We start from the raw sequence: 16689 nt of genomic DNA, 5'->3' as shown, positions 1-16689 counted from the left end.
TAGATGATATTGAATGGTTCATTTTCTGTTTTTGTTTTCTCGAACATACTGTAGACCAACATGTAGGTTTAGGAGCAGAGTAGAATGTCAGGAGACTTCACCTCGCCAGCCAGTCAGGTTAAAGGTCCTAGGCCTAATGATTTCAACAGAGGCTCCCTCACACATTACGTGTTCTGACGTGTGCGGGATTGAAACCGAAATAGGGCTTGGCATTTCAATCCAAAGGTGAGATCTTTGTAGTCAGCCTACAAAGCGATTAATAGACTACGGTACAGTGGACTTTTCCATAGGCTATCTACAGTATGTGGGCAAATAGTCCACGGTTGCCTGGTTACTGTATGATGTCATAGAAATGCTCACGTTTGATTGACCAGATTTACCTGATCCATCCATGTGAAAAAGTAGACACAGTCTATTTTTGTATGTTGTTTATACTCACAATATGTCAGTATCAATCTCTTTCTACCATTTCTGGTCTACAATTACAGAAATTATGAAATGGCCAAAAAATGTTTCACAGTCTGTTCTACAACAGTGAAAAGATAACATTTCATTTCCAGTTAGTGAGATCTTACGCAATAAGATACTGGCATGTTAAATGCCATTGATTGAGTATCAACCCTCAGGCCCCTAGTAGCAGTGTTTCCTCAAAGTGTCATCACATATTAATTTAAAGACACAGCTTTGAAAACGGAGTTTGAAAGCCCAGCATAAACATGGCCTTTATAAAATGTGTGTATGTAACATAGCCTACTGTGTTTTTCATTTAATCACATATTGTAAGGATGCTAGTCAGTGATGGCATCCCACATAATTCCCTTTGGTCTGAACAATGGTTTTCCCCAATCATGTTGAATTCTGTTCCTCCAAGACTTGAGTATTCCTTAAATGGAAAGAATGTGCTACAGATGCCATTGGAAGTTGAGAAAATAGGATGTGATGTTATGGAATTCATCTATGGACACATAACACACATCTGAGATGTTCTTAGAGAGCACCATGAGTAGAGGACTAAAACACACACACACAGACACACAGACACACAGACACACACACACACACACACACACACACACACACACACACACACACACACACACTCACTCACTTACTCACTCACTCAGATACACACACATGCACACAGCTCTCTCTCTAACACACACACACTCTCTCTCTCTCTCTGTCTGTCTCTCTCTGCCCTCCTCTTTCTCCCTCTCCCTCCACCTTTCTGATCTTTAAAAGCTCTCGACAGTTGTGTCCCGGGCAACAGTCTGCGTGTGCTTGATCATCAGTCTCAGGTTGCTGCTTTTGGGAACGTCTCCCACCTCGGCCTCACAGCTTCAATTAGGAGCACTCCACTGAAGAGCACAAGAGCAGCGCGAGGGGAGAAGCCCAGAGAGAAGAGGAAGCACAGAGCAAAGAGCAGAGAAGAGAAGAAAAGAGAAGTCAAGAGGAGCAGAGAGGAGATAAGAGAAGAGAGAGAAGAAGAAGAAAAAAAACGACAGTTGGCTCACACACAGAACCCTTGGCCAGCGACACTTGTTTTTAATCTTGTGTTTTGGAAAGGACTTTTTGCCCCTGGACTGAGCAGATATGAAAGCAATGCCTCTGTTTCCCAACCTTCTGACCCTCCTGGTGATCCTCCCTCTGGCAGTGCCAGCCACCCGGGGACTGGTGCCCCGCCACGGGCTCCACAAGACGTGCCCCACCTGCGGCAGGGACGGCAAGGGCCGGGGCGGCGCCGCCACTGCCCCCTCGGAGCGGCCCGGGGAGGACAGCACGGCGGCACTGGGCCAAGGGGAGCTGTGCGGCGTCTACACCCTGAGCTGTGCCCGGGGGCTCCGCTGCAACCCCCCGCCGGGCGACCCCAACCCGCTCCATGCCCTGCTGCAGGGCCGGGGGACATGCAGCAGCCTCAGGAGCCCGGCCGCCGGCAACCCGCAGACCACAGGTAAAACATGCCAAACAATCCTTACAGGGCAGCGTTTTTTAGGGGGGAGGAGGAGACATGTTTGAGGTTTTGGATCTGCTTTAAGGATTGTAATTTTTCCGTCTTTGCACAGTGAGCGGAGAATGGAATTTTTTTTTTTTTTGCCTCGTTTTCTCGCCTCGCTAAGCCATTGGTGACTTTAATTTCACTGCTTTTGACAGGTCTATTGTTTACTTCCTTCTCCGAGCCTAGAGCCATTAAACCATGTGCTTAGGGAAGTCAGAAAGTGCAGGGGAGGAGTATGTGTTCACTCTACGGTGCTGTGAATTCCAGTTTGGTGAATTGGGGTGAACTTTATCCTAGTCATTTCAGGTTTAATATAGTAACTGTGACTGATTCTACATGTGATTTAGTGGACATGCTACTGACACTGACTATTTCATATTATCTTAACTAAACTTTACCTTACTATCTCAGTCAAAACATAATCTTAAAAGGTGGAGTATTTACATATTTTAGGTGAATTTGATAATATAATTCCTTCATTATCTTATTGACTTAAATGTGTAAAACTTCAACCCTATCATGCTGTAACCTGACTCAGTCCTCGTTCTTACTGATGTTCTGGCCACCCATGATGTCCATGAGTAAGTTTGATAATTCAAGACACCCTCGTAATGTTGCCGTCTAAGCCTTAAGGAATCCAGATGTCATGTAACTGCGCGTAGTCACTGGGTCTTTACCTTGTCAGCCCACACGCAGTACTTGTCTGCCTGCTGAGCAGGTCACCCCAGGTAAACTGGCCTCGTTGGGAATGGCGTAGCTGTAGACAGCTGTGCTATGGGCGATTTGGGGCATGACTGGGTCTCTGGCTACCTGCCCTATCTGAAGCACATGTTTTGCTATGGAAGTGTGTGTGTGTGTGTGTGTGTGTGTGTGTGTGTGTGTGTGTGTGTGTGTGTGTGTGTGTGTGTGTGTGTGTGTGTGTGTGTGTGTGTGTACAGGGGGGGTTGAGAGACAGATGGGAGGGGGAGTTTTTAGAGAGGGGTGAGAGATCTATTGGACGAGCTCGCGCTCGAGCATACCACGGGGCGCGGCGTGGCCAACGGAAACACGCGGGCACGGCCAACCTGTAAAGGAGACATGCCGACTGAGGGAATGATGAGCTGCTGAAACGGAATCACGACGTACGAAGTGCCGCGGGCGATGACGCGCCTTTCCCTGACCACGCCAGGCGGCACACTCACGCCTGTGCTATGCGTCTGGGCTAGCCACGCCAGTGGTCTGTAGCATGCACCGGGGTCACAAATCAGTTTTATACTCCGACTGTCATTTATGAGGGAGTATTTCATTCCGGGGATTAGGCCTGTTAAGGAAAAAGTTCATTCAGTGGTCTTCATATATCCCAGCATAGGGGTCTTAGCCTGTTGTTCCTAAAGGGATTTTTGAACTCTGAAATGTATTTTCTTTGGCTACTGTCCATTTCAGTACTGTCCAAGTATATGGTCTATTTCATCCAGAACACAGCACACTAGATGGGGTATATGTTTGAAGCTTTCTGTCAGATGACAGCTCTACTATGAGTTATTTATGGACTGGTCATTTCGATGGAAGTGGCTTTTGTTGTGGGTGGGCCATGCTTGTGAGAGCAGACATACTAGTGGGCGTTTTCAAACCATACACTGGACTGGTGCCTCACTGGAATGCTGAATTTGTACACGGCGCTCAGGAAAAAGAGTCCACCCTGTTTTACGACGCGGCAGCACTCTGCAGTCTGTATCTATCCTGCGCTGTGACTGGACACTCACTAGGGCAGAGAGAGAGGGGGGGGAGGGAGAGAGAGAGAGTGAGAGAGAAAGAAAGAGAAAGAGAGGGGAAGGGAGAGGGTAGAGAGTAGTCTTCTTTAGCCTCTGCTCTTTGGTGGGTCACCTTTCGATATGTGACAGATTTGTTGGATTTGTATTGGCTGGACTTTCAGGAAAAGTAGAGAGAGTGTTGTGGAAGTGGACATGAAGGAAAGGGATTCTTCACTCTTGACACATTTTAATAGCGCTGTTTGATGTGGGGTGAGAAGAGTCACTAAACCACTGGCGGAAACGGCAATGACTCTGCAAACCTCAGACCGAAGCCGTGGTAAACAACCAAAACCTCAAAACCATCATGTAAGATACTCCCAAGAGTTTCTGAGGACACTGCCAATACTTCACCTACTGTACACACACTGGACACCTGTTGCTGGTATTCTTTATACAATAGGTCCTCTCTAAATACAAATGTCATTATTTGGTGCGTATTGACAAGATCCATCCATAGCTGTGTTAGTGCTGGTGAAGTGGAACCATGTCCAAACAAAACACAATTCATTATTGACAAAGCAATACGCTGGATCTGAAGCAGGTGTTCAGGGTGTGTCATAGTGACAGCAGCGTTGCCCTGCAGCTGTATTAATCTATTTGGGAGTAGCATGTCTCCATCTACAGGCGAATAAGGGATGTTGCACACTGCAGTTGGTGAAAATTCTGTTACTGGCATTTACGTTTTATAATAATATCTTTTTTTTTTCTTAACTTTTCAGCTTCCCAGCCATCTACACCCATCGGTGATTTCCTGGTAATTTCTGATTTCCAGTGAACTTTTGGAAATGATTTAGGATATGATACCCTTGCTGATGTGTCATGTCTTCATGTGTACTAAGTCTTGTGCTTGATTTCAGGGCCCCTGCCGTAAACAGCTCAACTCAATTCTCCAAGGTCTGGAGCTAAAGATCATCCAGTCGGATCAGGCCATTTACATTCCCAACTGTGACAGGAGAGGTTTCTACAGAAAGAAGCAGGTTGGTGTCAGAGGTCGGAGTGACAGAAAGCACAGTCAGATAACAGAGTGAAAATGTTATGTAAAGGTAAACATAAAGTGTTTATTTATTGTGCTATCTGTCTTGTCTCATTACCTGTCTCTCTCTCTCTCTCTCTCTCTCTCTCTCTCTCTCTCTCTCTCTCTCTCCCTCTCTCTCTGCAGTGTCGCTCCTCGAGGGGTATGCAGCGTGGTCAGTGCTGGTGTGTGAGTGAGACCGGCGCAGCGATGCCGTCGAGAACAGCTGAAGATGGCACTGTCTCCTGCGACGGTGTGTGAGAAGGGGTGTTCACCACAGAGTCCTGGAGTTCCTCAGTCAAGAGTCTGTCTGTCTGTCTGTCTGGAGTTGTTTAGAGTTTGGGGTCCAGCTAAAGAAAAAACACACAAACACAAACATATAGTGATGGGCAAAGGACATCCGGCCTTCCCATGTGCAGGACTCTACTTGGTCATGAAGCTAGACAAGGTTTAAATGAGTTTTTGTCTCATCTTATCTTCCATTGGTTAGATGCACATGTATATGACATTTTAATTCATTTGTCTGCATAAATACAGTGTAAATATGTTTAGAACAGCTTCTTTTACAACAGCAAGAAACAGAATTGGTTGTAAGATCGAGATACAAAACTATCAAATGTATGAAAGCCCTCAACAGAAGAGGTGAATTGACACGCTCAGCCTTGAAATCAATTTGGTTTAAAATGTACAAAAAAAAACTGGAATCAAAGCACACTGCTAACAAATTGACAAACCACACACAGAGAGACACACAGACGCTAAACCGTGAACTATTTCTGAATGTGTGCAAACCCCAACACTGATGTGTAGTTTAGGTTAAAGATGCTACATAACCTGTGCTTTTTCTGCACCACAGCCACCCAAAGCTTGCTATGGTGTCAAGACAAAGCAACCAATGCTCTTATCAAGATACTTTTGTATATTTACTTTTTTATAAGCCTATAAGTTAAATCGAATTATTTAACAAAACTTTGTATTTTTATAATATAATTTCATTATTATTTATCTCTTTTGTGTACCTTTTGTACTATGGTGAAATCCCACCTCACGGGGTTAAACTTTAATGCCATTTGCAAGCTGATACCTGCTGAAAAAAAAAGACTGATTTTGAAATAAATACACATTTTCATTAAAAAACATACCATGTGTGAGCCAATGTTTTGTAAATGAAACACAGAGTTAAGTACTCCTTATGTCTGGGCCTTGGTAGGACATGAACTCTGTGAGGCCTTGCAGTACTCAAAGGACACAGCCAACAAAAGAGGGGAAAAAGACAGTTCTCGCTGTCTGTTTTCATAGCTTGTCTGCTTATTTTTCTGCCAGTGTTTTCAGAGGCACAGAACCCTCTTCTCTTCTGAAGGTGTCTTTGTAGAGCGCATGCATGTCTGTGAAGGGGGACACCTGGACAAAGGGAAACGTTGTTGAAAGGCAGAGCAAGGCTGGAGCCAAGCAACAGTAATCTGAAAATCTCTCTCATATGACACAGCTTGAGTGAACAGACTGTTGACCCTGAGTGTTATCATGCTAGAGCTGGGGCCACAGCTATTGCCGACGACCACAACTAGCCATAGGAGCAGTCCAATGATCTTATAAATATCAGCCCTACATACGTATTTGCCACGTATATTACATGATGCGGTGATGTCACACTCAAGAGAATGTGCTCAGTGGAAATAAAAAGTCATCTTACACAGCTCAACATGTTAGGTTGAGGAATGGATTTCAGAAAATCTAATCAAGCTATTAAAGAAATTCAATAAAGTAGACTGAGTGTATGGCATGCCTCTCTCTCTCTTTCTGTGTGTGTGTGTGTGTGTGTGTGTGTGTGTGTGTGTGTGTGTGTGTGTGTGTGTGTGTGTGTGTGTGTGTATTGAGCCTGTGCAAGTGTTCAGACGTTGAGAGAGAGAGAGAGAGAGAAGAAAAGAAAAAGAGGTCACATGAAAATCAACTGACCGCTGACATTACCCATCACAAATTGTCATTCCAAAGGCTTATGGGTAATAAACTGAAACTCTGCTCAAACGATCTAATGTGACGATGACGCGAACTCAGTCAGGGAATTGGTGAAGGTCCATTCATATTACGTTATTGACACCATTGGCCAGTCAAACTAGGCCATGTAGTGAACTTTTGGCCAGTCCCTCTCAACGCGCTTTGGCACTGACGTCATTTGGCAAATTAGCTGGCAGTGACTGCAAGTGTTTTGGTTTTTGGATGGTGATGGAACAGCTGGAATTTAGTGGTATTCATAGTCCATTAATGAGAAAAAGCTTGAGAACGTAATCGAGCACACTCAAAGTTTAGGTAAGCTAAGTTTACATCATGTCAAACTGGAAAATCGCTACAAGTGGTCGATAGGGAGGCACGCGCAAAAGGAAACGTTCACCTGGTTGTTGTTGCGCACGCTACAGACGGAGACAGGTGGGCGCTAGACTTCTGTATCGGACAAAGAGAAGTTCCGATATCGGGTTAAATCAGCACGAAAATGTCCTCTCCTGGTAAGTCTGGTGGACCCGTGGTGAAGCTCGCTCGAACTAAAAGCAAAAAGAAGCATTTTGTGCATCAGAAGGTGGAGGTCTTCCGGGCAAGCAATCCTGTTCTGAGCGTTTTCATGTGGGGCGTCAATCACGCGGTACGTGGACGTCCTCTGTGGACTTACTGATGTCGAGATGATAAGTTGATGATGACGATGGTGATGGTGATAGTGATGATGGTAGTAATCAAATTTAGATTTGTACATGTAGTGTATAGGCTAGTGTGTGTGTGTGCGTGTGTGTGTGTGTGTGTGTGTGTGTGTGTCATTTGTGTCATATATTTTGTGAGCCTGACCTCAAGTGCACTTGTCCATATCAATATGCCTGTACATTGCAGCATGAGCGTCTCTATGTGCTTGTATATGTGTATGACTCTGTGTCCATCTTTGTCCAGCTATGCCTGTGTGTGTTTACACTGTGTCCACTCCCTGCAGATAAATGACCTGTCTCAGATACCTGTTCCTGTCATGTTACTGCCAGATGACTTCAAAGCCAACACCAAGATCAAAGTGAACAACCATCTCTTTAACAAGTGAGCCTCTCTCAGATCTGTCAGACCATCACAGGAACATGCCGTGTTCAAAGTTACAGTGATAGAACTCCTACCTTCATTCAATTGAGAAATGAGATACCTTTTTAAGCATAATAACCTACTGTACCAAGCTTGCAACAAAACGTTATTCCCTCAGAGACCTAGGTGTCTACATTACATTGATCTTTATCTTTTCCCAAAAAGGATTTACAGGTTCTACACTAGACACAACACCTCTTTTCGTGACTGTACAGCAACAGGAAACGGGAAAGAGTCTAGAGATAGCAAAGTAGAGTAAGAGTTGGGTCTGATGTTTTACTGGAATTAACTGACTTTCTCTGAAAATAGATTCTGATGCCCAGGATGGACGTCAAGCAATATTGCACATGCATTTCGACACATTTTATTTGTGTTATGATCTCTTGTTTCTCCGTGAAGCAATAATATGTAGCCAGTAGCCTCTTTTGTGATATTATGTAAACCCAACTTAGGCTTTGCAAGATGCCTGAGGATGATATAAGGGGGAAAAAAGTGCAGAATTCTATGGCCACACACATGATCATTCTTTATAATGTAAAAATAGCAATTCCAGGTATTTAAAACGTTACTCTTCCAAGTTTCCACACAACGGTGGAGAGAGCTCCTGAGAGAGTCTGAGGCAGCCTTGGAGCAGAGAGAGGCAGAACAGGGCGAGGTTACTCAGTGTCAGGTTAGACTTCACACAAACACAGGACACTTCGGTAGAAAGGAGGGCAACAGAAAGAAGGGGAGAGAGAGAGAGAGAGAGAGAGAGAGAGAGAGGAATGGGACAATTAGACCACCGATGACACATGTCCACTGAAAGGAATGTGGAAAGCTCTTGTGTGTGTGTGTGTGTGTGTGTGTGTGTGTGTGTGTGTGTGTGTGTGTGTGTGTGTGTGTGTGTGTGTGAGTGTGTGTGTGTGTGTGTGAGAGAGAGAGAGAGAGAGAGAAGGAGATATATATACAGACATTGAGAGAAATGTATATTGTGAGTATGGTTTTGAAAAGGTGAGCAGTGTGTGCGTGTGTGTGTGTGTGTGTGTGTGTGTGTGTGTGTTTGTGTGTACAGTATGTATGTGATGAAGAGAGTATTAAGTAAGCAATCAATTAATCAGGAGTGAAGCCACAACTAGTGTTGTTATTCTTTGTTTCATTGCATGGGCAAGAGATTTCTGTGGCTCGCATGGGATTTCTTCAATCCTTTAATCTGGTCTGGTATTTAGGTCTTGCCAAAAGACCTTTTGGGGGATTTCATACTGTCCAAACCACAAGGTTGCAACACTGGAACCCTCCGGTGTACTAGGGTTTCCTCAGATTGAACTCCTGAATGGGTGCGCTATTCTTGTAGGTAGTTGACTGTGTTGTTACTGATGGCAAAGTGGATAATGTGTGGCACATAATATTGATCATTTAACGCATTCAACTGATTTTCTGCCACTCTGTAATGGCTCAGTATAATCCTGGATTTAACACAAGGAGAGTGAATCAACATTCTGTACTGCTTACACATCCACCCAGTCAAGATGGACACTGTTTCTTTGTCCCTATTATATAACCTGCACTGTTGCACTCATGACATTTCATTTATCAAATGCATTTATCCATTACATCTTCTATTATTATATTGACACGCATTGCGTTGCATAGATACGCATGAATGTTTTTGCTCCATAGATAATGATCCATGGCCCTGGTTTCCGGCTTGCTCAACAAACCAGGAACAACAGGACGTAATATTATGAAATGACTTTATAAATAGCATTATTCTTCTTATTCTCTCTACAGGGAAAATCTCCCCGGCCACTTCAAGTTCAAGGAATACTGCCCGCAGGTATTTCGAAACCTCCGTGAGCGATTTGGCATCGAAGATCTGGACTACCAGGTGTGAACACGCCATCCGTCTGTTTTCTTTTTTTCCGTAGCTTACTGCGCACACACACACACACACACACACACACACACACATACACACACACACACACACACACACACACACACACACACACACATGTTGATGGTTCATGCTGTACTGACTGACTGAAGTATTGACACTGTAGCAGCCATGATGGGGAAGTACAGTATGTATGCGACCAACGGCTGTTACTGTTTAAAAACAGGATTGTCCTGAGACCCACCCAGCATCATTTGAATGGCCATTTGCATATTCACAAGGGCAGCCAACGACTCTCTTTCTGGACATGCTCTCTAGAAATCTGCTTTTAGAGCCTGTGTACTCCGTAGTCCGTATTGGAACAGGGCTTTAAAGATGACCTCATGTACTACAATAATGAGGACTATGAGGCGGACAGACATGTGTTTATGCTTTTCACATAGATCTCTGTTTCGCCAGGTCTCTGAGTACTGTTGGCATGACCAAATGCCCCCAGAGTGTAGCACTGGAGCTGCCTGGCTGCTCTCCTGTTTTTTTTTTTCTTACTGACAGGACTCGGTGACCTCGACAAAAAATGAAAAAGAGGAAATATGAAATTGCTAGAGCTTTCCTTTATGTCAACATGTACAGCATCTTTAGTCTTTTGTACACAAAAGTGTTATAATATTTTTGTTGTACTGTATTCCGTTCGTCATCCAATATGGCCTCCGTCTCTGTATCCCAGCTGTGCTCCTTGCCTCAACCCTGCTTTATATTTGACTTCTTGTTCTCTGGAGAGACATGACTGCACATAAGATCTCTTAATGTGAGTGTGAGTGTGCGTGTGTGTGTGTGTGTGTGTGTGTGTGTGTGTGTGTGTGTGTGTGTGTGTCTGTGTGTGTGTGTGTGTGTGTGTGTGTGTGTGTGTGTGTGTGTGTGTGTGTGTGTGTGTGTGTGTGTGACTGTGTGTGTGTGTGTGTGTGTGTGTGCAGTGCCAAAGGGATCAGCTCTTGTGCTTTTCTGTGGCGTTCCTGCAGGCCTCCCTGGTGCGCAGCCCCCCGGTGCAGGATGCCGACTCACAGGAGGAGGGTCTGCTGCTCTCCTCCTACGACCGCACGCTCATCGTCAAGCAGATCTCCAGCGAGGAGGTGGAGGACATGCTCAACATCCTCTCCCAGTACCACGAGGTGGGCCACCAGCCCCCAGTACTGCACACATCATGGCCTGGGGAGAACCCAGCTTACCCAGAGCGAGCCTCTGTCATGTATCCCATGCAGCCTCATGTAACTGACTTAGCAGCCTTAAAAAGGCGTTGGGTGTAGATCTGGCATGTTGTTCATTATGATCTGCTGATCTACCTGTAGGCCAATTCTACTGTACACCTAAATACCTGAGCCATTCATTCAGACCAACTTCCTGTTTCCAAAACCAGGAACACATCTGAAATGAGAAGTCAGGGACTGACAACACCCCACCTACTTACCCCTACAGATATGCACACAGTCTGTAACCAAGAACCTCACCATTGGTTGCAATATGACACCTTGTCTGTGTTATCTGACCAGGAAGCTTATTTTAAGTCTGTTTGTCTTTTCAACTGTCACTCTTCCAGTCAGATAATATAAAGGGTATGCCACACCTCTTCTGTCAGTGATCAAGTGTTTACAAACGATGTTTGCAGAACAACATATGCTCTCCCACAAAATAAGGATATTGGGGACATAACTAGGGATTTCAACTATACAGACAACAGACAACCTTTCCTCTATGAATAGAATACTCCTGGAAAGAGAGCATCTTAGTTGTTGTAAACGTGCACATGGCGGGGTTCAATGCTGATCCACAGAAGGTTACAACAGATTGTGAAGAGAACTCTAACTTTAGGGTTTCCATGTTTGGAAATGTTTTTGAAAATGTTAAAAGATCTCAGAGCAGATTGCTATTTTTATATATAAAAAAGAATAAGAACCAAGAAAGTGATGATTCTTCTCTGTCCTCCCCTCCCCACTCGCCATCTCTCAGCACATAGTGACGTGCCATGGCAGCACGCTGCTCCCCCAGTTCCTGGGCCTGTACCGCATCACGGTGGAGAGCGAGGACACCTACCTCATGGTCATGAGGAACATGTTCAGCCACAGGCTCCTCGTGCACCGCAAGTACGACCTCAAGGTACTGTTGGACAACTGGGCGTGGGGTTGCCATGTTTGACAGTCAAACAGACAGACAGACGGACAGTCTCACACACACACACACACTGAGAAGCACAAATATGTATTTGCTTAGAACCACAGGCAAAGACGAGCCATTATGGTCCATTAGACACAGTCAATACACTTGTGCAAACAGACACCGTGAATAATCAATCAAATGCTGTAAATAAATAGACAGATCAAATGGGAGGTCACTGGAGTGCAGTGGCGTGCCAGGCATGCTTTAAAGATGCAGTGGTCTGGTTTAAACCTGTATCAACATGGAATCATGGTGCCAGCTGGATAATGGAGGTGTAATTGTGCAATCAGTCATGTGTGCCGACTCAAGTGTATGGTGTCATGACAAGTGGACGGACCATTCAGAAGTTAAAAGTTCAGCTGTGACTGCACTCTCATGGTCGTTCTTTTGACCGGCCTAAAGGATGATCACATGTGAAGTCTATTTTGAACACTAGGGGGCATGATGGTGTCGAGAGAGTAAAACGCAGCATAGTGGTGCATCCCCTCATGTTGACCAAAGCAACCAGGATTTCCTTACCAGGATTAAACAGGGAATCATTTTATGTTTTATGTTCATTTTGTTTAGCATCGACTAAGCTCTGCACCTCAACAGCTTTAAGTAGATCAGGAGATTCTCAGCTGTGCTAATAAAAGATCACTTATCTTTTGAAGGGCTCACTGGTGTCACGTGAAGCAAGCGATAAGGAGAAGGTACGAGTTCCGTTGTCATCAAAAGGGAACTTACAGTATGAACTTCCCTAACACTAACCCTAACACAGCATAATTACACCATCAACAGCTGAATCATGCTGTGTAATCAAAGAGTCTTGGTACAGTCCTGCATAATGTTGCGTCTTGATTCCCTCTTACTGTACGAAGGTGAAAGAGCTTCCCACATACAAAGATGTGGATTTCCGTAACAACATGCAGAAGGTGTTTGTGAGTGAGGAGCAGAAGGAGAAGATCATGGAGAAGCTCAACAGAGATGTAGAGGTGAGGGGCTCTGCAGCAGACAGGCATAGCATAGGCTGCTTCTTGTTCGCTGTGTGTGTGTGTGTGTGTGTGTATGTGTGTGTGTGTGTGTGTGTGTGTGTGTGTGTGTGTGTGCATTTGTGTGTGTATGCTTGTGCTTAAATCTATTTATTTGTGTGTGTGTGACTGTGTGTGTGTGTGTGTGTGCGTGTGTGTGTGTGTGTGTGTGTGTGTGTGTGTGTGTGTGTGTGTGTGTGTGTGTGTGTGCGTGTGTATACAGTACATGTGTTTTAGCAAATTCATACAAATGTGTTTATGTGTGTGAATATTGTCAGTGACTGTACAGTGTGTGTGTGTGTGTGTGTGTGTGTGTGTGTGTGTGTGTGTGTGTAGTTCCTGGTGCGGTTAAGGATTATGGACTACAGCCTGCTTCTGGGGATCCATGACGTGGAGCGGCACGAGCGAGAGGAGGAGGAACAGGAGGAATCCTCCTTTGAGGAGGGAGAGGAGGCGCAGAACGGGATTCCCCAGGCCGCCCCTGGACAACCACACCCAACGAGCGGCTCCTACGGCGCCTCCCCTGAGGGCATCGCCGGGTACATGAACTCCTTCAAGCCCTTCGGCCCTGGGGAGTTCGACCCCTACGTAGACGTGTACGCCATTCAGAGTGATGTGGGTGAGTGAGTGACACTTTGTTTTTAAGGAGTTATAGTACAACAGAACAGAAGGCTGGTAGCTCGAGTTGTTATCTTCAACTGTATTCAAATATACAGTATCTGATGTGCTCCTACAGTAGGTAAGGGGGATCAGTCCATGTTAAAAAAAAAGAGATCAATCCAGGCACTCCAAAAAGCAAGGAGGGGCTATGAATACATTTGAAAAGCCTTTTTTTGTAACTGGCTATACTTCATATTAAAAAGCCAACATGTTTCGACATAATACAGAGGTCTGATGAAGGATTTATCTCTATCCCTCTGTCGCCCCTCACCATTTTTGGAGTGCCTGGATTGATCTCTTTCTTATCAGTTATAATACTGATACTAATATAAATACTAATTGTATGTAGGTATCTGTTTATTTATCTATTTACCTCTCTATTTTTCTCAAATGTTCAGGTGCTCCTCAGCGGGAGGTCTACTTCATGGGTCTGATTGATGTGCTGACGCAGTATGACACCAAGAAGAAAGCAGCGCATGCTGCAAAAACAGTCAAACACGGGGTAGGCACAGTGCTTCACTTCACTAACATCAACAGCTATGACTCAACTCCACACAGAAAATGTTCCACAGCAGATCAGCAGTCTTTACCCGCTCAACATGATCAGAGATGGAGTTATATTCAGAAATAAATACCTACTCACCAACATGATCAGAGATGGAATTATATTCAGAAATGAATACCTATACTCACCAACATGATCAGAGATGAAATTATATTCAGAAATACATACCTATACTGTACTTAACAACATTATCAGAGATGGAATTATATTCAGAAATATGATACTGTACAGTAATTTCCCACATATAAGCCGCATTGTGTATAAGCCGCAAGGACAGTGTTTTATGCAAGTTAAAAGAAACAAAACTATATTAACACTATATTAATTGCCCCCCTGTATTAACCTCATAGTGTAAGAAATTTGGCAAAATCAATGTATAAGCCGCGGCTTATAGTGAGGAAATTACGGTATGCAAATCATCACATATCACAGCGTATAGCATAGCATAGCATAGCATAATTGTGGTAGGCCGATAATATAGTATTGGATATAGTATTGAATAGGATAGGATTGGATTGGATAGGAAAGGCTAGCTTGCATATTAGGGCATGGTATAGTAAATGTTTTTTTTTATGTCTTATTCTTGTCATGTTTAGGCTGGGGCAGAGATCTCCACGGTCCACCCTGAGCAGTATGCCAAACGCTTCCGGGAATTCATCGCCAACATTTTCGCCTGAGTCCTATTATCACACACTCCAGTTTGCCTTCTACAACAATCACTCTATTTATTGACAGAAAATGAATGCATTGCATAACATTGTGTGATTCATCCACTGTATTGTCATATTTCACTGAACGCTTTGCATGAAGTGCAATTGATGTTTTAAACTTTAATATAATTCACATGATGTTTATAGTTGTTAAAGTCTACATTATAAAGCCACACCTGTGATGTATGATTAAGACACTAGACACGTGTTTAAGGGTTAGAGTAACGTGATGTCAATGTCAATGGCCCAAGAGCTTACAGTACAGGCCAAAAGTTTGGACACACCTTCTCATTCGGACACCCCTTCTTTATTTTCATACTATATGACTATGAAAATTGTAGATTCATACCGAAGGCATTAGAATTATGAACTAACACATGTGGAATTATATACTTAACAAAAAAGTGTGAAACAACTGAAAATATGTCTTATATTTTAGGTTCTTCAAAGTAGCCACCTTTTGCTTTTAATACTGCTTCGCACACTCTTGGCATTCTCTTGATGAGCTTCAAGAGTCACCTGAAATGGTCTTCCAACAGTCTTGAAGGAGTTCCCAGAGATGCTTAGCACTTGTTGGCCCTTTTGCCTTCACTCTGCAGTCCACACGGTGGTTGGAACCAAAGGTCTCCGATTTTGACTCATCAGACCAAAGCACAGATTTCCACTGGTCTAATGTCCATTCCTTGCGTTCTTTAGCCCAAACAAGTCTCTTCTGCTTGTTGCCTGTCCTTAGCAGTGGTTTCCTTGCAGCTATTCTACCATGAAGGCCTGATTCAGGCAGTCTCGTCTTAACAGTTGTTCTAGAGATGTGTCTGCTGCTAGAACTGTGTGGCATTGACCTGGTCTCTAATCTGAGCTGCTGTTAACGCGCGATTTCTGAGGCTGTTGACTCGGATGAACTTATCCTCCGCAGCAGAGGTGACTCTTGGTCTTCCTTTCCTGGGACGGCCAGTTTCTTTGTAGCGCTTGATGGTTTTTGCGACTGCACTTGGGGACACTTTCAAAGTTTTCCCATTTTTTTGGACTGACTGGCCTTCATTTCTTAAAGTAATGATGGTTTCTCGTTTTTCTTTACTTAGCTGCTTTTTTTCTTGCCATAATACAAATTCTAACAGTCTATTCAGTAGGACTATCAGCTGTCTATCACCCCTGACTTCTGCACAACACAACTGATTCCCAACCCCATTTATAAGGCAATAAATCACACTTATTAAACCTGACAGGGCACACATGTGAAGTGAAAACCATTTCAGGTGACTACGTCTTGAAGCTCATCCAGAGAATGCAGAGTGTGTGCAAAGCAGTAATCAGAGCAAAGGTGGCTACTTTGAAAAAACTAGAATATAAGGCATATTTTCCGTTGTTTTACACTTTTTTGTTTTCCACATGTGTTAATTCATAGTTTGATGCCTTCAGTGTGAGTCTACAATGTCAATAGTCATGAAAATAAAGGAAACTCATTGAATGAGAAGGTGTGTCCAAACGTTTGGCCTGTACTGTATGTCAGGAGCTAGCGTGAAGCTGGAATAAGATTCAGGTGATGCCTGTGCCTTTGCTTACAGTGTGGTTATGAGTGTCATGTCTTTATCAGATGTATTTATAATGTATAGAGGATTTATGGAATGTTTTAAGATGTCTGAAATTGAATGTCAAAATAAAACCATCTCAGTTTGCCTGAAGCATCAGAAATGTATTACTCTAACATTCCGGTGTAAAAAGTCCAAAGTAAAGTTGAACGCTGAAGGTTATGGTTATATACC

The 16689-nt window shown here is 43.9% G+C and overlaps 2 protein-coding genes across 2 annotated transcripts; both read left to right on the top strand.

The window, feature by feature from the left end:
* The first annotated feature begins 1255 nt into the window (after positions 1-1255).
* LOC134092088 (insulin-like growth factor-binding protein 6) lies at positions 1256-5904 on the top strand. The gene is made up of 4 exons (XM_062544889.1): positions 1256-1951; positions 4506-4540; positions 4644-4763; positions 4946-5904. Exons 1-4 carry the CDS (start codon positions 1594-1596, stop codon positions 5057-5059), a joined length of 627 nt encoding a protein of 208 aa, XP_062400873.1. The 5' UTR covers positions 1256-1593; the 3' UTR covers positions 5060-5904.
* Positions 5905-6988: 1084 nt separating this feature from the next.
* Positions 6989-15182, top strand: LOC134092094 (phosphatidylinositol 5-phosphate 4-kinase type-2 gamma-like). The gene is made up of 10 exons (XM_062544895.1): positions 6989-7430; positions 7767-7864; positions 9671-9767; positions 10793-10942; positions 11778-11924; positions 12638-12676; positions 12845-12958; positions 13331-13613; positions 14053-14156; positions 14816-15182. Exons 1-10 carry the CDS (start codon positions 7284-7286, stop codon positions 14894-14896), a joined length of 1260 nt encoding a protein of 419 aa, XP_062400879.1. The 5' UTR covers positions 6989-7283; the 3' UTR covers positions 14897-15182.
* Positions 15183-16689: the final 1507 nt, after the last annotated feature.

This window comes from Sardina pilchardus, chromosome 9 (genome assembly GCF_963854185.1).
Source record: "Sardina pilchardus chromosome 9, fSarPil1.1, whole genome shotgun sequence".
NCBI classification, from domain to species: Eukaryota; Metazoa; Chordata; class Actinopteri; order Clupeiformes; family Clupeidae; genus Sardina; species Sardina pilchardus.
The sequence above is the reverse complement of the archived record's forward strand: the minus strand, read 5'-3'. Positions and strand labels throughout refer to the sequence as shown.